This window comes from Aegilops tauschii, chromosome 6 (assembly GCF_002575655.3).
Source record: "Aegilops tauschii subsp. strangulata cultivar AL8/78 chromosome 6, Aet v6.0, whole genome shotgun sequence".
In the NCBI taxonomy this organism is placed as follows: domain Eukaryota; kingdom Viridiplantae; phylum Streptophyta; class Magnoliopsida; order Poales; family Poaceae; genus Aegilops; species Aegilops tauschii.
Window position 1 is genome coordinate 55,697,113 of NC_053040.3, and position 20,541 is coordinate 55,717,653.

The 20,541-nt window shown below is 46.2% G+C and overlaps 1 protein-coding gene across 1 annotated transcript; it reads left to right on the forward strand.

Moving 5' to 3' along the window:
- The first annotated feature begins 1,133 nt into the window (after positions 1–1,133).
- LOC141025812 (uncharacterized) lies at positions 1,134–15,166 on the forward strand. The gene is made up of 5 exons (XM_073501735.1): positions 1,134–1,241; positions 1,333–1,431; positions 14,263–14,417; positions 14,731–14,848; positions 14,924–15,166. The coding sequence occupies exons 1-5, from the start codon at positions 1,134–1,136 to the stop codon at positions 15,164–15,166; spliced, it is 723 nt and encodes a 240-aa protein (XP_073357836.1).
- Positions 15,167–20,541: the final 5,375 nt, after the last annotated feature.

Below are 20,541 nucleotides of genomic sequence, written 5' to 3' on the forward strand. Positions count from 1 at the left end.
ACTACCCTGGCTCCTAACCCACCGGGCTGAATGCCCGCAAGATGCGGATCCGAGGACCATGGAGCAGTATGCGAGGGCCTACCTATGGTTTCTTCTCACAGAGGTGGTCTTTCCAGACTGCTCGGGGGACAACGCCCTATGGATGTACCTGGATTCCTGGCCGACTGGGATGCAGGGTACAACTGGGGGTCCGTCGGCCTCGCGTACCTCTACCGTTCGGTAAGACATCATATATCTCACGTATGTGTGTGATGCTTTAAATTCTGTCATCTAATCATCAATTGTTGTTTGTAGCTGGATTACACAACGAAGAGGACCGAGAAAACGTCTGGGATGTGTGGGTGTGTATTGGCCCTCTTGATTTGGAGTTGGGAGCGGCTGCCAGTTGGTCGTCCTGAGAAATTGCAACAGACAGAGTGGACGGAGTATGGCGAAGATGGAGACACTGCTCGATGCCCTACCGTCGCCTACTCTTGGGACGCGGTTAAAGTCTTCTTGGGCAAGGGCAATGCGTTGTACAAGGCCTTCACCGACTAGCTGGACAACCTGACATCTTTTCAGGTATACCAACGAGCGAGCTAGTTTTTAATGTAGTCACTTTGATGGTTGCTAAACAGTCTTTATATAGGTTAACTAGTGGCCGTACCATGATAGAGCTTGGGGTTTCGAGCTGAACGAGATGTGTGAGCGGGACCTCCTTCTCTTCACGTGCATTGTCTCGCTGATATGCGTGTACGCCGTCGAATGACACCTACCACAGCACGTGGCCACACAATTTGGCGTATTGCAGCACACACCGTCAGCAAGGCCTCACGACACCGGCAGTTACGACCTTCACAAGTATGGGCTGCCATCTCTTTTACCGTGCTTTCGTTAAGTTCGACGTTCTTATGGTCTTTTGTGTTTTCTTGTTTGTTATGCCCCTATGCAGGAAGAGTAGGCAGTATTCTCTATCGATAGTGGACTAGGCCGAAGAGCACAAGTATTTTATGACAACGTGGGATGAGAGGATGTTCTGCAAAGACTAGGAGAGGTCAGGCATTTGCTGGAATGCGTATGAGAGGCACATGAATCAGTTTAATGATGGCACCAAGTTTCATCTGCGTCTGAGGCCACGGTGGACAGAAGCGGACATGGCATCACTGGAGGAGGTGACGAAGTCTAAGGATGAAGCATACAAGAGAAACCTCAGAGATATGCAAGGTGATTTCAGGGAGTATGCACCCCTGATGAACAGAGTGGTAAGTTTTGTTGAAATGCATTCTAGTTGGCAGTTGGATGATGCTGACATGGTCATTGTCGCTAACTTATTAATGATCCTTGCATTTGCAGGCCGCGAAGCTAAACCAAAACATTTTCGATGGCTCGAATGCGCTATGTTCTGACCCCAGAACCGTGGAGAGTGACAACAAGCTGAGGGAAGCGATGAAGGTAACTTTAAGCCTCATAGCATTCTATTCGAGCAATCACAAATTTGATCCATGCCATGTTCTTACTTATTTGCAACCCTAAACCCGATCCAAGCCATTCTCTTCTATATTTGTTTTTGCAGAAAATCATGAACCATTGTCGCAGGCTAGCGAGCATGCTTGGGTGCGCTGCCTCGGTTGACGTGCATGTTCCTGCTCTTGGTGGGTTGAGACATGCCCTAGCTTCATCAAGCCATGCCGGAGGAGGTTCCTTGAGCCATGCCGCCTCGTCGTCTCGCCTTGTTGACGAGACCGAGGAAGAAGATGGTTAGAGAGAAGAGGACGAGGAGGAAGAGGAAGAATAGGGAGAAGAGGAAGGAGGTGACGACGAAGAAGGTGATGAGGAGGAGTACGCCGATGATGATAGACCTCAACCGACTGAGCCAACCCAGGAGAAGAGAGGGAAAGTTCCGAAGATCAACTGGAAGAGTCCATCCCCGTTTCAGAAACCGGTTCCTCATCGTCGCCCGAAGAAGCCGGACGAAGGCCGCTCAAAGAGAAACGAGGATCATCCCGCCAAGAGGGGGAGGGGGAGGAACTAGAGTGATGTGACATGTTGAACTTGCTTAGTTATACTAGTTGTGCCATGTTGAACTACTCGGTTTTGTGTTATTGCAACCTATTTTACTATGTTGAACCTATTTGATATTTGAACTTATTAGAGGCGTTGATTTGCTATATATAGTGTATGAGGTTATCATATTTCATATGAAAAAGCTATTAGTCCCGGTTCGCAACAGCCTTTAGTCCCGGCTGTGCAACCGGGACTAAATATGCGCGACTAAAGACCCCCCCCCCTCTTTAGTCGCGCCTCTTACGGACCGCGACTAAAGGCTTTAGTCCCGGTTCTTGTGGCTAACCGGGACTAAAGGCCCGTCCACGTGGGCGCCCGTGGTCCGTCGGGGCAGAGGACCTTTAGTCCCGGTTCTCGTGGCCAACCGGGACTAAAGGGCTCCTCCGCAGGTTTAGGGTTTTAGCCCCCCTAAACCTGGTTTCTTTTTAGTTTGGAGTGTTTTATTTCTTTTATATTATATTTTGTGTTTTATTTTAATTTTGATAAAGTTTCAGTACACATATTTTACGCTACTATATACATGCATATGAAATTTCAAACAAGAAGAATTCAAGAGGAATATATAATATATATTCAATCTCGGGTGACCATATACAACTTCGAACAAGTTTCCATACACAATTAGGATGGATGACCATATACAACTTCGTACAAGTTTCAATCTCGGGTATGCATATAAATTTCTTCGTCCTCGGTATAGTGTTCTCCTTTAGGATTGATGACTTCCCTCATGAAAAATCCTGCTAATTCTTCTTGAATTGTTCGGAAGCGAGCTTCTGGACTAAGCCTCCTCCGCAAGTTATCCGTCGCGTTCCGCACGCTATCCGATGCCTTCCGCTCAGTGGTGTGTCTCCGGATGTTCTCACAAACATAGTATCCACATAGATTGGTCCCCGGTGGCTGCTTATCCACATTAACTAACCTTCTGAAATCTAGCTCATGTTTGAATTCACCGACAGTTTCTTCTGAGAACCGTCTCCAAACCCTACAGGGCAAAGAAAATTAAATGAATAAGGAAATTATTAGTTACTTGATATTAGGAAATGAACGAAAGAGACCGATCGATATAGAGCTCAAATGATTGAAAATAATTACTTTTGCAGCATTTTTCTCATGTCGGCCCAACGCTTTGGATCCGAATCCATAGAGTCCATGATTAGAACTCTGGAGGTGTGAAGTTCAATATTTAGCAGAATCCAGTGGAACCTGCGGACACGTTACATGCACAGTCATGCATAACTCATCGATTAGACATACCATGCATGGAGTAAACAAAAGAGAATGGGCACAAGAGAGAAACACTCACCCAAAATGGTAAGGAAATAGAATATGACTTTTGAGTTGATGCTTTCTAAGAAACTTGTACAGGTCTTTCTCCACGTCTTCGGGGTGATGTTGTAACACATGTCCATTAACGATATGTGGGTCAATGAACCCAACATCATGGATGTTTCTTATTTTGCATTCCCAAATCTTCAATCTGCATAATAGCGTACGCAACAATATAGTTAGGACAATATATATATATATAGTGCAGGCAATGAAGAACGAGATGAGGTAGAAATAAATCACTAACAGAACGTAGCAACTCAGCATAGATTTGTCGAGGTCGCGCAGATTGAACAGCTGGAACAATTCACTCATATGAATTTCTACAGAGTACCGTTTGGTGTGATGCTCATCTGTAACATCCGCATAAACATATTCTTTGTCGGCCCATGTTATGAATTGCTTGTACCAACGTAGCAGATTTCGCATTTGTGGTGGTAGACTCTTTTCCCGCGCAGGCTCGACGAGAGGCCCATTCCGCACATATTGTAATGCTATCTCACATACTGGCGCATCCTCAAGGCCTAAGAAGGCACGAAGAGTCAAACCCATCTCGGACGCTTGTTTCATGGCACCCGCTACAGTCAATCCAAGTGCTGCCGCAGCTGCTATGATCTCGGGGTCCTCTTCCGGACCGGCTTTCACTATGAGCGGGGGGATCGATTGTTTCTTCTGCATCCCGAGCTGGTCAACTTGTTTCCCACTTTTTTTACTTTCTTCTTTCTCCTCCTTCAATATTTTTGCTTGCCTACGAAGTTCATGTCCATAGTCGTCAGGCATATTCAGCTCGGCTTGGGACGGTGTCGTCAAAAAATCCTTAGCCCACTTCTTTTGCTTCTCAGTGAATACTTGCTTGGGCTCAGGCTCTTTTTTCGCCTTCATATCCGCCTTCCATTTCTCATAATCAGGAGACGCGGCCAATTTCGTTTCAGCTTCACTAAGTTCCCCAGGCCTTGGGAGGAGAGGCTTCAGTGATGGCTCCGGTACCCTTGTGGTCTTAGGTACATAAGGGTCCGGGTTAATAGTCCAGGAGCGGGTTTCCTTGTTGTCCGCCTGCTTTTGCTTCTTCGCCGGAGGTGGATTGGGGGGCGTCGTACCCGCCGGAGGAGGATTGGGGGGCGTCGTACCCGCCGGAGGTTGTGGATCGGGGGACGGCGTCGAATGGCGTGAAGGAGGTGTAGGTGAACCACCACGACCACCACCACCGCCACCACCGCCACCACCACCACCACCACCATCGGAGGGGGGTGGACTTGCTAGCCTTGGCGCCTCGCCTGGAAACACTATGTACTTCTTTTTCCATAGAATGAACTGGCGCTTGACATCTCCAAGTCTTCTCTCCCCTTCGGGTGTAGGTTTGTCAATCTCCAGGTCCTCAAACCCTTGGACTATGTCTTCCACCGTGACACGAGCATAGCCATATGCAATGGGGTTGTTGTGGTGGAGTGCTCCAGGTGTACAGGGTAAAGCACTGCCGCTAGCTACCTTCGTGGAAACGTTCCCCACGGGATAATGCAGATCACATTCTTTCATCTCCTTTACATCATCCACGGGGTAGTGAGGCTCCGGTGCACGAATCTCGATCATCGGTGCACTAGCACCAGGCGGGGCGTCCGTGGAAGCCACGCTGCTTCTCCGCTGCTGGCTTCCGCGATCCGCTTCATGATCTTCATGCGGCCCTGCAGCCGATTTTTCTTTCACTAGTTCATGCACGGTCTGCTTCAACTCATGGAGTTCCGATGCAAACTTCGTCATAAGATCTGCATCCCGGTCCGTCTTTCTCTTACGGCTTCTGTAACAGTACGGGTCATTGTCCTGGGAAAACCCTACTTTCCACGGAACTTTGCCTTTGCCTCGTACACGTCCTCCGTGTTCATCATTCCCGAGGGCTGTTGTCAGTGCGTCTTTATCTCTGTTGAACTTGATCAAGCCCTCTTGAGCTTGGGTCATTGCGTTAATAAGGGCTTGGGTGGGAGCAAACTGTCTCTGCCGGTGAACACACACCCCTGTCTCCGGGTCTAGCGATCCCCCATGCCCGTACCACCAGCTTTTGGCCCTTGGGTCCCATCCCTCTGTACCTAGAGGGATTCCTCGCACCCTCAGGTCCTCCTCCATCTTCTGCCACCTAGGCTCCGAAAGGCGGTATCCTCCTGGCCCCATAATATGATGGAACTTTTTCTTACTCGCATTATCCTTATTTTTTTTTGATATTTCCTTGAAATGCTCCGATTGCTTTTGCCTCACAAATTCTGGCCAATCATCTTTCAGTTTCTCATGTTGTCCATTGAAATCCGGTGTCTTGCCCTTGTTGACATAGTCACGGGTTAAATTTTTCTTGAAGTTCCGGAATGCTTCGCCCATCTTCTAAAGAGCGAACTCTTTAACTAGCCTCCTCCTCTGACGTCCACCCGGAACCTCGTTACCGAATTCATCGACTTTGTTGTATTCCGGAGGTAGAATGAAATGTTCCATAAGCTTTCTCCAGCAATCCTTTTTCGTTCTCTTGTCGACAAAACTGAAACCAAGACGTGCCTTCTTTGGCTCCTTCCATTCCTGGACGGTGATCGGGACGTTGTCTCTAACAACGACTCCGCATTGGTTGATAAACTTTGAGGTGTGCTGTAGGGGCTTGCCGGTTTCACTGACAAACTCAATGGCATATGTTTCTCCTGTTTTCATCGCCTTGGATTTGCCACGCTTTGTCGTACTCGATCCGGAGGGCTAAAAAAAGAAAGAGAGTCGCGCGCGTTAATACATATGTATTCACATTTCAGTAAGTTTGTATCACGAGAGGCTCAATGTATATATATACCTCGCCGGAGGTGGTTGCTACTTGCAATTCGAGATCGTCGGTTGTTGACGGTTGACCTCCGTCGACAATGTCCGTTCCTTCACCTTCTTGATCATCGACAATCTCTGTTCCACCGTCAAGGTTCAGATAAGGAGAGACTACATCCTCTTGTTGCTCATATTCTGAGCCCGGCACATAAGGAATCTTGTTGTTGATGATGCCCATTAAATAACGTTCAGCCTCCGGATCCCTAAGCGGCTCGGTTCTATCGTCCGCCATATGTCACTCCTGCATGTAGTAAAAATTCTTTAAGTATAAAGGAATTAAAAAATAAGATTAAGGGGACATAGAGGAGGAGGAATTAAAAAATAATATTCTTTAAGTAAAAATTCTGTTTTTCTTCTTCTTCCTTTCTTCTTCCTCTTTCTTCTTTCTTTCTTCTTCTTCCTTTCTTCTTCCTCTTTCTTCTTCTTCCTTTCTTCTTCTTCCTTTTTCCTTTCTTCTTCTTTCTTTCTTCTTCTTCCTTTCTTCTTCTTCCTTTCTTCTTTCTTTCTTCTTCTTCCTTTTTCTTTTTTCTTTCTTTCTTCTTCTTCCTTTCTTCTTCCTTTCTTCTTCCTTTCTTCTTCTTTTTTTCTTCTTCCTTTTTCTTTCTTCTTTCTTTTGGTTTTCATTTGGTTTTCATTTTTTTCTTCTTCCTTTTTCTTCTTCCTTTTTCTTCTTCTTCCTTTTTCTTCTTTCTTTCTTCTTTCTTTTTTTCTTCTTCCTTTTTTTTTCTTCTTTCTTTTTTTCTTCTTCCTTTGTTTTTCTTCTTCCTTCGTTTTTCTTCTTCCTTTTTTTCTTCCTCCTTTGTTTTTCTTCTTTCTTTTTTTTCTTCTTTCTTTTTTTCTTCTTTCTTTTTTTCTTCTTCCTTTTTTTGTTTTCTTTTGTTTTTTTCTTCTGTTTGTTTTTTTTCTTCTTTCTTTTTTTCTTCTTCCTGTGTTTTTCTTCTGTTGTTTTCTTCCTTTTTCTTTTTTTCTTCCTTTTTCTTGTTTTTCTTCTGTTTTTCTTTTGTTTTCTTCTTCCTTCTTTCTTCTTCTTCCTTTTTCCTTTTTCTTTCTTCTTCTTCTTCCTTTTTCTTCTTCCTAGCTTCTTCTTCTTCTGCCGGCGCGCGGAGGACACGGCAGGCAGGGCCAGCGGGCGGCGGGCGGCAGGGCGTCGGGCGGCGGGCGGCGGGCAAGGGCGCAGGGCACGGGCGGCGGGCAAGGGCAGGGCACGGGCGGAGGCGGCGCTCACTGGGGACGGGGGCGGCGGCGCGCAGGGCTTCGGCGTCGGCGTCGGCGTCGGGGCAGGGCTTCGGCATCGGCGTCGGCGTCGGGGCAGGGCTTCGGCGTCGATCGGCGTCGGGGCAGCGCTTCGGCGTCGAGAGAGAGGAGAATGGGAAGTGGCGAAACTGCTAAGTGCAGTATTTATAGACGCACCTTTAGTCGCGGTTGGGGAGGCGGACCGCGATTAAAGGTACCCTTTAGTCGCGGCTGGCCACACCAACCGCGACTAAAGGGTACCTTTAGTCGCGGTCCGCCTCCCCAACCGGGACTAAAGGATTTTGGCGCCGCTTTAGTTCCCGCGCAGAAAGACCCTTTAGTCGCGGTTGGGGACAACAACCGCGACTAAAGGGTACCCTTTAGTCGCGGTCCGCCTCCCCAACCGGGACTAAAGGGTCTGTGCTGGAACTGGCGCGGTGCGGTGGGATGTTTAGTCCCACCTCGCTAGCCGAGAGGCTTCGACAGTGGTTTATAAGCGCGGCTGCGCTCACCACTTCGAGCTCCTCTCAAATGCAGGCTTACGGGCCTATTCTGTCACTATGTGCCTGTGGGCCTACTGGGCCTTCTGCGGACCTGAATCCTGGCCCATTAATGGGTTTCTAGTCGTATTCAGGCCGTGGTGGCCCAGTAGGTGGCATATTTTTTATTTTTTGCCTGTTTTTTGTTTTCTTTTTTGCTTTATTTATTTTGTTTTGTTTTTCTTCTTTTTTTCTTCCTTTTTCCTTTTTTCTTCTGTTTTTTCTTTTGTTTTTTTCTTCTGTTTGTTTTTTTCTTCTGTTTTTTTCTTATGTTTTTCTTCTGTTTGTTTTTTTCTTCTGTTTTTCCTTTTTTCTTCTGTTTTTTTCTTCCTTTTTCCTTCTTTCTTCTTCTTCCTTTTTTCCTTTTAAAATCAGAAAAATAAAACTAATTCATTTTAAAATCTTAAAAAATACAATTATATATCAAAAAAATCAGAAAAATAAAACTAATTCATTTTAAAATCCCTTGAAGGTTTGACAAAAGGTTTGATACATCATTCAGTTCATCGACCAAATACAAAGTTTGGTACAATAAATTATTACACATCAATTCTTCCCTTGTGTCCCTGCTTGCTTACGAGTGTGCCGTATCCATGGAGCATCCTCATCATTTAACTTAATGCTTGGGTCAGTGTTCACTTTGAAGGGCGGAATTTCACCAAACATATTATAATCTTCTGACATGTCTGTCTTGTCCTCCACTCCCACGATGTTTCTTTTCCCTGAAAGAACAATGTGGCGCTTTGGATCATCGCATGATGTACTGATCGTTTTCTTATCTTTCCGTTTCCTCGGTTTGCTACTCATGTCCTTCAAATAAAAAACCTGAGCGACATCTTTGGCAAGGACGAATGGTTCGTCAAGGTAACCAAGATTGTTGAAATCCACCATTGTCATTCCGTATTGCTCGTCCACCTTTACCCCACCTCCTGTTAGCTTGAACCATTTGCACCGGAACAAAGGGACCTTAAAGGAGGGTCCATAGTCAAGTTCCCATATCTCCTCTATGTAACCATAATATGTGACCTTTTGCCCATTCTCGGTTGCTGCATCAAAGCGGACACCACTGTTTTGGTTGGTGCTCTTTTTATCTTGGGCGATGGTGTAAAATGTATTCCCATTTATCTCGTACCCTTGGAAAGTCGTTATAGTCGAAGATGGTTTCTTGGCCAACATGTACAGCTGATCTCCAACATCATTGTCATTCATTAAATGTTTTCGCAACCAACTGCCGAAAGTCTCCATGTGGGCCTTTCTAATCCAGGATTCAGGCTTCCCCGGGTTGTCCGAGCGTAAAATATTCTTGTGTTGCTCGAACTACGGAGCCACCAAGCTGGAATTTTGCAGAACTGTGTGGTGTGCTTCAGTCATAGAATGACCGTCCATACATATCGTGGATTCCCTTCCGATCTTGCCTTTTCCACTTAGTCTCCCCTCGTGCCGCGATTGAGGAATACCAATCGGCTTAAGGTCAGGAACATAGTCAATACAGAACTCAATTACCTCCTCATTTCCATAGCCCTTGACGATGCTTCCTTCTGGCCTAGCACGGTTACGAACATATTTCTTTAATACCCCCATGAACCTCTCAAAGGGGAACATATTGTGTAGAAATACAGGACCGAGAATGGAAATCTCTTCGACTAGGTGGACCAGGAGGTGCGTCATAATATCGAAGAAGGATGGTGGGAACACCAACTCGAAACTGACAAGGCATTGGACCACATCGTTCTGTAACCGTGGTAGATCTTCTGGATTGATTACCTTCTGAGAGATTGCATTGAGGAATGCACATAGCTTCACAATGGCTACTCGAACATTTTCCGGTAGGAGCCCCCTCAAAGCAATCGGAAGCAATTGCGTCATAATCACGTGGCAGTCGTGAGACTTCAGGTTTTGGAACTTTTTCTCCGCCATGTTTATTATTCCCTTTATATTCGACGAGAAGCCAGACGGGACCTTCATACTGCTCAGGCATTCAAAAAAAATGACCTTCTCTTCTTTGGTAAGAGCGTAGCTGGCACGACCTTGAAATCATTCCGGATGCCGGTCATCTGGGTCTTTCAAAAGTTGCTGGTCCTGCAGTGCTTCCTTTGTATCATTTGTCTTCCCATACACGCCCAAGAAGCTTAGCAGGTTCACGCAAATATTCTTCGTAACATGCATCACGTCGATTGCAGAGCGGACATCTAGGACTTTCCAATATTCTAGCTCCCAAAATATAGATTTCTTCTTCCACATGGGTGCGTGCCCGTCAACTCCCCGCGGAACTGATTGTCCGCCAGGACCCTTTCCAAAGATGACTTTCAAATCCTTGACCATATCAAATATCTCAGCACCAGTACGTTCCGCAGGCTTCGGCCGGTGATCTGCCTTCCCGTTGAAATGCTTGCCTTTCTTTCTTACGTTATGATTTCGGGGAAGAAATCGACGATGACCCAGGTACACGTTCTTCTTACAATTAACCAAACGTACACTTTCAGTCTCATGTAAGCAGTGCGTGCATGCATTGTATCCCTTATTTGTCTGTCCCGAAAGGTTACTGAGAGCAGGCCAATCGTTGATGGTTACAAAAAGCAACGCTCGTAGGTCAAATTCCTCTCCTTTGTGCTCATCCCAGACACGTACACCAGGTCTGGCCCACAACTGTAAAAGTTCTTCAACTAATGGCCTTAGGTACACATCGATGTCGTTGCCGGGTTGCTTAGGGCCTTGGATGAGAATTGGCATCATAATGAACTTCCGCTTCATGCACAACCAAGGAGGAAGGTTGTAGATGCATAGAGTCACGGGCCAGGTGCTATGGCTGGAGCTCTGCTCGCCAAAAGGATTCATGCCATCAGTACTTAGACCAAATCTTATGTTCCTTGCGTCAGCTGCAAAAGCTTTGAACACTCTGTCGATCTTTCTCCATTGCGTTCCATCAGCGGTGTGTCTCAACTCCCCGTCGGACTTACGGTCCTCTTTGTGCCATCGCAACGACTTGGCATGCTTTTTGTTCATGAACAGACGTTTCAACCGTGGTATTATAGGAGCATACCACATCACCTTGGCGGGAACCCTCTTCCTGGGTTTCTCGCCCTCAACATCGTCACCAGGGTCATCGCCTCTGATCTTATAACGCAATGCAGTGCATACAGGGCATTCATTCAAATTCTCGTATTCACCGCGGTAGAGGATGCAGTCGTTAATGCATGCATGTATCTTCAGAACCTCTAAACCTAGAGGGCAGACAGCCTTCTTTGCTTCGTACGTACTGGCGGGCAACTCGTTATTCTTCGGGAACATATTCTTCAACATTTTCAGCAAATTTTCAAATGATGAGTCATCTACACCTTCCTGTGCCTTTCATTTTAGCAAATCTAGTGTGCAGCCCAGCTTTTTCAGACTATTATCGCATCCTGGATACAATGACTTTTTGTGATCCTCTAACATGCGATCCAAATTCTCCCTATCCTTGTCAGTTTCGCAGCGTCTCCGTGCATCAGCAATGGTCCGACCAAGATCATCAGCGGGCTCATCATGTGCCTCTTCTTCACCTTCACCTAACCCTTCCCCACCTTCATCATCATCCTCCATGAAAGTATCACCGAAATGATCATGATAGTTGTCATCGATATCATCCCCTTCTTCATCTTCTTCCATTCTAACCCCTCTTTCTCCATGCTTGGTCCAACAATTATAGCTTCGCATGAAACCGTGCCGAAGCAGGTGCATGTGAACGTCTCTTGAGGAGGAGTAACCCTTCTGATTCTTACAGACAGCACATGGACAGATAATAAAACCTTGCTGCTTGTTCGCATTTGCCACTACGAGGAAGTCTTTCAAACCCATAGTGAACTCGCCGGAGAGTCGGGGACCGTACATCCATTGCCGATTCATCTGCATTATTATGATATAAAGTATATAATTAACTATCATGCATTTGTTAAACTAACTAGCTAGAAATAATACAAATTAAACAATGAACTACACACATGCATATTTTATCAATGACACATGAAAGGTTCAAGTTGCTAACCGCGATCGCGGAGGAAAAATAAATGAGAAAGCTCAAGTGTGGCTCGGACACTTCATATCATGTTTGTTTCAGGCTCTCGGGCATTTCATCGAACACCTTGTGTGCATAGGAGGAACCAAAAGCAAACCCACCACCCCCTTCTGAAAATTGTGAAGTGAGCTGAGTGAAGTGAAGTGAGCAGAGTCCTATATATAGGGATGGGCCTTTAGTCCTGGTTGGCCAGGCCAACCGGGACTAAAGCCCCTCCCGTCCGCCAGCTGGATGGGCCTTTAGTCCCGGTTGGCCTGGCCAACCGCGACTAAAGGCCTTCGGGGACCTTTAGTCCCGGTTGGCCAGGCCAACCGCGACTAAAGCCCCTCCCGTCCGCCAGCTGTCGACCGAGCGCGCTGGGCCCAGATAGTTGGTCGCGGGTCTCCTCCCGAACCGCGACTAAAGACCCCTTTGGTCGCGGTTCGATTGTTTTGGGGACTAATGGGGGCGTATGGAAGCCTCTTTTTCTACTAGTGGTACGTCACCGCTGGCCGCACGGCCGCACCCATATCCCACGACTAGACGCAAATTAACACAGACCGCCAGGTGTCCTCTTCGTCCTTGATTCTCCTCCTTTTGCACTCGGAAGAAATGATTATTGTTGGATCACAAGTCAGCGAATGCGCAAAGTACAGGAGAAACAAAGAAATATAGTCAAATGATCTCTCTCTCTCTTGTTGTATCAAGAAAGACTACTTTCTACTGCTACCACCATTGACTTTGCCACGAAGTGATATGTTTTGTCACGTCACTTTTGTCCCGGTCGACACCCATGTGCTAATTGCCATGCATACAAAAAATCATCTTCTCGATCATGGCTTCATCGTCTCACATGAGTCCCAAGGTGAGCACGCGCCATGGCGTCTGAGTCCGTGCGGGTCATGCTCACGACAGGTAGTCCCGCCCCATAGTCAGCACAAAAGTAAATGTCCATCCCATTCCCGGCCGGGACAGAACAAAGAAAGAGATTTTGCGCGGTAGTACGTACGTACATGACCATGACATGATGCGTGGGGACATAATTCCTCCGGCCCCGCGCGCGCCTTTGTTTAGCCAGATCTGGTTCCTACCAACAGGGACCATGGCGGTAGGCTTGAACATGCTACCGCCATGGACACCGGTGGTAGCCCACTTATCCACCTCAGCCTCGCCAAACGGCTGCCGTCTCTTGCCGTCGACCCTACTGTCAGGGCACCCGGCGGTAGGCAATGCAACCCTATCATCAAAATCCCTGGCGATAGGTGTTGAACCGTTATAAGCCCACAGGGGCCGGCTCGTGGGGCCCACCCACGAACCCAGCCCACATCTTCTCCCCTGCCGCCGCCCGCAAGAACAGAGAGGAGAATCCCTCTCTCACCCCCTCCACTCCTTCATCCGATCTTCTTTGTTTGTCCACCGTTTTTGCGGATCGAGATGGCTCTGAAATGAGAAAAGTAAGCTCTCTCAATCCCTTCAATTCGTTTTAGTTAACAAGCTTTCGATTCGACACATTATTTGGCACAAGATGAACCCTATTTCATCTAGTAGATTTTGATTTTTGTTCTTTTCAGGTTTGTTTAGTTAGGAGCAATATGATGTTTGACGTAGTTGAATATGATAGAGCCTATTTTATATAGTTGATGAACCCTAGTTCATGTTAATATTTTTTTGAATTATTTATCGATGTTTGATGTGGTTAAATATGTTTGAATATGATTGATGCGGTGATGTGGTGATGTGGTTGAATATGATTGATGCGGTGATGTGGTTGAATATGATTTGTTAACTAGTTTGAAGATGAACCTTGTTTTAAGGTGAACCTAGTTAATGTTTATAGTATTTTTTTTGCAATTGAATATGATATGATTGAAGTTAGTTGAATGGCTGAATATGATTGGTTAATGTGATATGATGGATTGAAATGATTGATTAACTAGTTTGAAGATGAACCCTAGTTCATGTTCATAGAATTTTCTTTACAATTGTTGAATATGATATGATTGATGTTAGTTGAATGGTTTAATATGATATGATGATTATATGTTGATAACAAAATCTTGTTGTTTCAGGAGGCCCCCCATTGGTCCGGCGATCGACACTAATTAAACTATGCTTGACCCGACATTTGATAACGGTCATCGCGCCCGTTACATCGAGAACGGAGTGGTAAATAACACTGATCAACGTCTTGCATCAAAATTTTGCCTTCCCAAAAGTTTTTACTAACTATTTTGGTGTGCACATTGACAGATGCTTCCGCCATTATGTATGAGGGGCCACACCAAGGTCAAAGATATGAAGTACGACAACCGCTACGAGCCGTATTACAGGAGAGCCGGGCTCTTGGGTTTTGTGCTCCAGTTCAAGCGTACGCCGCCGACGCTTGTCCACACGGCTCTCACAGCGTTGGTGGACCGTTGGCGCCCGAGACACACTCTTTCCATCTCCCATGTGGTGAGATGACGGTGTCGCTCGAGGACTTTACTATGATCACGGCCCCACTGATCAAGGGCCATGCCCTCATTGGGCGCAGGGATAGGAAGAACTTGTCGGACAAGGTTACCTCCCTCATCGGCGAATGCCCTGCCATCAAGAGTAACCGAACGTCCGGTGTACCACTACCCTGGCTCCTAACCCACCGGGCTGAATGCCCGCAAGATGCGGATCCGAGGACCATGGAGCAGTATGCGAGGGCCTACCTATGGTTTCTTCTCACAGAGGTGGTCTTTCCAGACTGCTCGGGGGACAACGCCCTATGGATGTACCTGGATTCCTGGCCGACTGGGATGCAGGGTACAACTGGGGGTCCGTCGGCCTCGCGTACCTCTACCGTTCGGTAAGACATCATATATCTCACGTATGTGTGTGATGCTTTAAATTCTGTCATCTAATCATCAATTGTTGTTTGTAGCTGGATTACACAACGAAGAGGACCGAGAAAACGTCTGGGATGTGTGGGTGTGTATTGGCCCTCTTGATTTGGAGTTGGGAGCGGCTGCCAGTTGGTCGTCCTGAGAAATTGCAACAGACAGAGTGGACGGAGTATGGCGAAGATGGAGACACTGCTCGATGCCCTACCGTCGCCTACTCTTGGGACGCGGTTAAAGTCTTCTCGGGCAAGGGCAATGCGTTGTACAAGGCCTTCACCGACTAGCTGGACAACCTGACATCTTTTCAGGTATACCAACGAGCGAGCTAGTTTTTAATGTAGTCACTTTGATGGTTGCTAAACAGTCTTTATATAGGTTAACTAGTGGCCGTACCATGATAGAGCTTGGGGGTTCGAGCTGAACGAGATGTGTGAGCGGGACCTCCTTCTCTTCACGTGCATTGTCTCGCTGATATGCGTGTACGCCGTCGAATGACACCTACCACAGCACGTGGCCACACAATTTGGCGTATTGCAGCACACACCGTCAGCAAGGCCTCACGACACCGGCAGTTACGACCTTCACAAGTATGGGCTGCCATCTCTTTTACCGTGCTTTCGTTAAGTTCGACGTTCTTATGGTCTTTTGTGTTTTCTTGTTTGTTATGCCCCTATGCAGGAAGAGTAGGCAGTATTCTCTATCGATAGTGGACTAGGCCGAAGAGCACAAGTATTTTATGACAACGTGGGATGAGAGGATGTTCTGCAAAGACTAGGAGAGGTCAGGCATTTGCTGGAATGCGTATGAGAGGCACATGAATCAGTTTAATGATGGCACCAAGTTTCATCTGCGTCTGAGGCCACGGTGGACAGAAGCGGACATGGCATCACTGGAGGAGGTGACGAAGTCTAAGGATGAAGCATACAAGAGAAACCTCAGAGATATGCAAGGTGATTTCAGGGAGTATGCACCCCTGATGAACAGAGTGGTAAGTTTTGTTGAAATGCATTCTAGTTGGCAGTTGGATGATGCTGACATGGTCATTGTCGCTAACTTATTAATGATCCTTGCATTTGCAGGCCGCGAAGCTAAACCAAAACATTTTCGATGGCTCGAATGCGCTATGTTCTGACCCCAGAACCGTGGAGAGTGACAACAAGCTGAGGGAAGCGATGAAGGTAACTTTAAGCCTCATAGCATTCTATTCGAGCAATCACAAATTTGATCCATGCCATGTTCTTACTTATTTGCAACCCTAAACCCGATCCAAGCCATTCTCTTCTATATTTGTTTTTGCAGAAAATCATGAACCATTGTCGCAGGCTAGCGAGCATGCTTGGGTGCGCTGCCTCGGTTGACGTGCATGTTCCTGCTCTTGGTGGGTTGAGACATGCCCTAGCTTCATCAAGCCATGCCGGAGGAGGTTCCTTGAGCCATGCCGCCTCGTCGTCTCGCCTTGTTGACGAGACCGAGGAAGAAGATGGTTAGAGAGAAGAGGACGAGGAGGAAGAGGAAGAATAGGGAGAAGAGGAAGGAGGTGACGACGAAGAAGGTGATGAGGAGGAGTACGCCGATGATGATAGACCTCAACCGACTGAGCCAACCCAGGAGAAGAGAGGGAAAGTTCCGAAGATCAACTGGAAGAGTCCATCCCCGTTTCAGAAACCGGTTCCTCATCGTCGCCCGAAGAAGCCGGACGAAGGCCGCTCAAAGAGAAACGAGGATCATCCCGCCAAGAGGGGGAGGGGGAGGAACTAGAGTGATGTGACATGTTGAACTTGCTTAGTTATACTAGTTGTGCCATGTTGAACTACTCGGTTTTGTGTTATTGCAACCTATTTTACTATGTTGAACCTATTTGATATTTGAACTTATTAGATGCGTTGATTTGCTATATATAGTGTATGAGGTTATCATATTTCATATGAAAAAGCTATTTTGCTGCTTTGTGTTTATTTTTCATATGCAAACACTATTTTCATAGTTGTAATTGAAATAGTCAAGTTCTTGGTGAAAAAAGGGGGTGAGGACCGTACCGCCGTGGTGCCTCGCGGTAGGATTTCACAACTTACAGCCAGGCACCCTGGCGGTAGGATATGAAATCATACCGCACAGCGCACCCCTTTTTCAGTCACAGAATGCAGGCTTCGCCAGGCACACCCTACCGCCGCCGGGTGTGGCGGTAGGGTATGTAAACCTACCGCACAATCTGCCAATTTTCTGTCACAGAACTCGTTCGCCCGCGCTGGTGCGCCAGACCTTACGCGGCCCCCTCGGCGGTAGCTTTAGCCAGGGTACCGCCATAAGCCTGGGCGGTAGGGTCGTTAGACTCCACAAAAGGCAGGTTGAAGGTGGCTGCCGCCCTACCGCCGGTGGCCACGGCGGTAGCCTGTTCAACCCTACCGCCAGGGCCCATGGCGGTAGGCAAAGGGTCAGATCTCGAAATGTTTTCAGACGGGGGTCAGATCCTGCTAAAGTAGCCCAAAAGGGTCAAAACATGAAATTTGGCCGGGGGGGGGGGCACGAAACTTCCTTCCTTCCTCGGGCCCTGAGGCATTCATAACAGGAAGCTTCCTCGACAGAAACATAAAACAGTGGCGGAGGAGCGCAACATCATGCAGGTAACTCCTACGCGGCACTGCGGCAAAGATAACATGACAGGCCTGGCAATGGCATACCACACTACGCCCGGTCGCTCCGCGCCCGTCCATCCCGCTTCGTGGCGAAAACAATGTCCACCACATGAAGTGGTATTATTTTCACAAAGGAGGAAAAGAAAGAGAAGAGATACATGCTCATATTGAATATGCAAAAATATAGGATGAATTGGAACCGGGAGAGGGTGAACCACAAGTTGCAACTTGTGAGTAAGAAGATAGAGTTGAAGAAGAAAAATTTATTGCATTGTTGAATTATGGACAATTTGGGCTATATGATCCAGGTACTTGAATTGCATGATTTAAAAGTTTAGATACGATGAGTGTGGAATTAGAACAACACCTACTACAACCAAAATCAAGGAAACTTGCCTTGCCCGATAACCAGCCAAGAAGGCGAGCAGAAGGGGCACGGAGCAACGAGGCCCCGTCACTACCGAATTACCATTGCAAGTATACCATCCAAGCCAAGGCAAACCGCTGCCATGCTTTTCAAGGAATCCAGATTTTGAAGGTCCCCATGACTTTTTTCCAATGCGTGCACGCACATCACATGACTTCAGATCACATCACATCACAGAAGCGCACACACACTCTCTCTCCACATCACAAAGGCACACACTCTCTGTCTTATACTATTATATACCACCTGCCGCATGCATCTTCCTGTCGTCACGCCACAAACCCTCGCACGCTTGCCGTGAAGCTGCACCACCTCACCACCTAGTATGACGTCGTCCGCGGGGCCGGCCCTAGCATTATGGAGGCCCTAGTGCAATTAAGGCACAATGAACATTTACATTTGTAACATATATAGTTTCAACAATATATATATATATATATGTATATATATATATGTATATATATGTATATATATGTATATATATATATATATATATATATATATATATATATATATATATATAGGGACGCTAATCTATGCCCGAGCGCAGAATAACTTATCGTACGCTCCGGCTGTCTAAACCGCGTTCAAACCACTAAAATTAATCACGTTACCATGTCCCAGCCCACCATTTCCACCTCATGGTAATACTTGGTCTTAAATTACTACAAGTCACTATCTTTTTACTATCCTAGCCCATTAGTTTCTTCCACAGTAAAACTAATTGGTTAATTACTACATATGGCAGTATTATTACCATAGTTCAGGACGAGCTATTCTTGCTCGTAATTTGCTTGTTGTGCTTTTACGACATGTAGTAAAGTAGTTACTAGCCATTAAGAAAATAAGATTAGCTCCTTGGTCTTGTGTGGCATTGTTCTGACCTGCGTGTAGAATAAGACCAAGTATTCATCACCCAAGGTGCAGAATACATTATTCTTTACCCCAGGTAATCTTACGATCATTTCATCAATAAATTATGCTTCAAATACAAATAGTTACAGTCATATTGATTTACTGCGTAAAATTTGGCATAAAAAAAGTCAGAAGACCAGAAAAATTACATTTTATGTACATTTTACACTATATTTTTACGTTTGAAATTTGCGTAACATAAAATATTTTTTACGGCGATTATATATTTTCTTACATTCTCCTTTTAAGTCTGAAATAAGATAAAATTTACAGAACGTAAAATTGCGGTGCATTCATGTTAAAATAGAGGGGGTGAAGAATAACTATTCCTCACCCGAGGTGACGAATAGCGCGTACTATTCATCACCCAGGGTGCAGAATATCATATATATATATATATATATATATATATATATATATATATATATATATATATATATATATATATATATATATTGAAACTTAAAAGGCATTACCATAAAATGATAAGTTTAGTTGGCAAATAAAGTCAGAATACACCATCTATGTATGATTATATGATGCAAACGATGTACTCAACTATAAGTATCTATCGAACAAATACATCATGGTGGGGAAGTGCATCGAGGAGGGGGGGCATATGCCCCCTGCTCATGTTCTTTTTTTGTTTGCAAATCTATTTTTTTGTATTTATTTAAGTTGTAGATATATTGGGCCCATATTTAATATGGGCCCTAGGCTGCCGCACCTTTTAGCATGGCCCTAGGGCCGGCCCTGGTCGCCCGGTCCGCCCGTGCCCATCCGCGCCCGTGGCCGGAGCTTCCCCTGGGCCTTCGTTTTCGGGATGTTTGGATTCCTCGCCTTCAAATCCGTCATGGCTGTCTTCCACGAGACCTCCTATTTGCCGCGCGTGGGCGTCAAATGCTCGAGCCTTTGCTGAAGAGGCAGAGCGCATGGGATGGCCCATTAGGACGACACCAGCTACAGACAATTAAAAAGTAAACTAAAAACCCATGCGCCAAAGAATGCTTGAACCCAAGACCTCCCTTTCCATAACTAGTGTTGCTGACCGATCGAACTAGTGAGCTATAATGATAGATCCGAGGCGCGAAAGTTTAAGTATCATATTCTTTGGAATCTTTTTTTTAAATACACACTGAAAATTTTGTAATATCTGTTGAACAGTTTGTAATATCCCTTGGAGTGGAAGACGGCAACAACAAAGATGGTCTCAGGCGTGCAGATATTCTGGCTACGGCACTGTCCACAGCAAGCCCACCGCACCGCGCAAGGGGGATGGTAGCGGCTCCTCCGCGAGCGCCAGACAGCGATTGGACAATGCTGCCACGATGGACCCGTGCCCTTCCACCGCTGGAGGGACGACGACGGCGGTGCGGCCGGGGCAGGGCGGCCACATGTACGAGGTCGTTGTCCGCTACAAGCTTTAGTTCTGTTTTCTAGTTTTAAGTAAATGACCAAAATATTGGTCATTCTATGTAAATTATGTTTGGACATGAATGAAATCTGTCGTGTTTGCTAAAATTTGTCTGGTTAACTGAAATCCGTTTTGAGTTGTATATGGATAGCTTTGGATGACGGCTCCTGCATCTGTATCTGTAGACTGGTCCCCAATGCGTAGACAGATGTGATGACCCACAAGTATAGGGGATCAATCGTAGTCCTTTCGATAAGTAAGAGTGTCGAA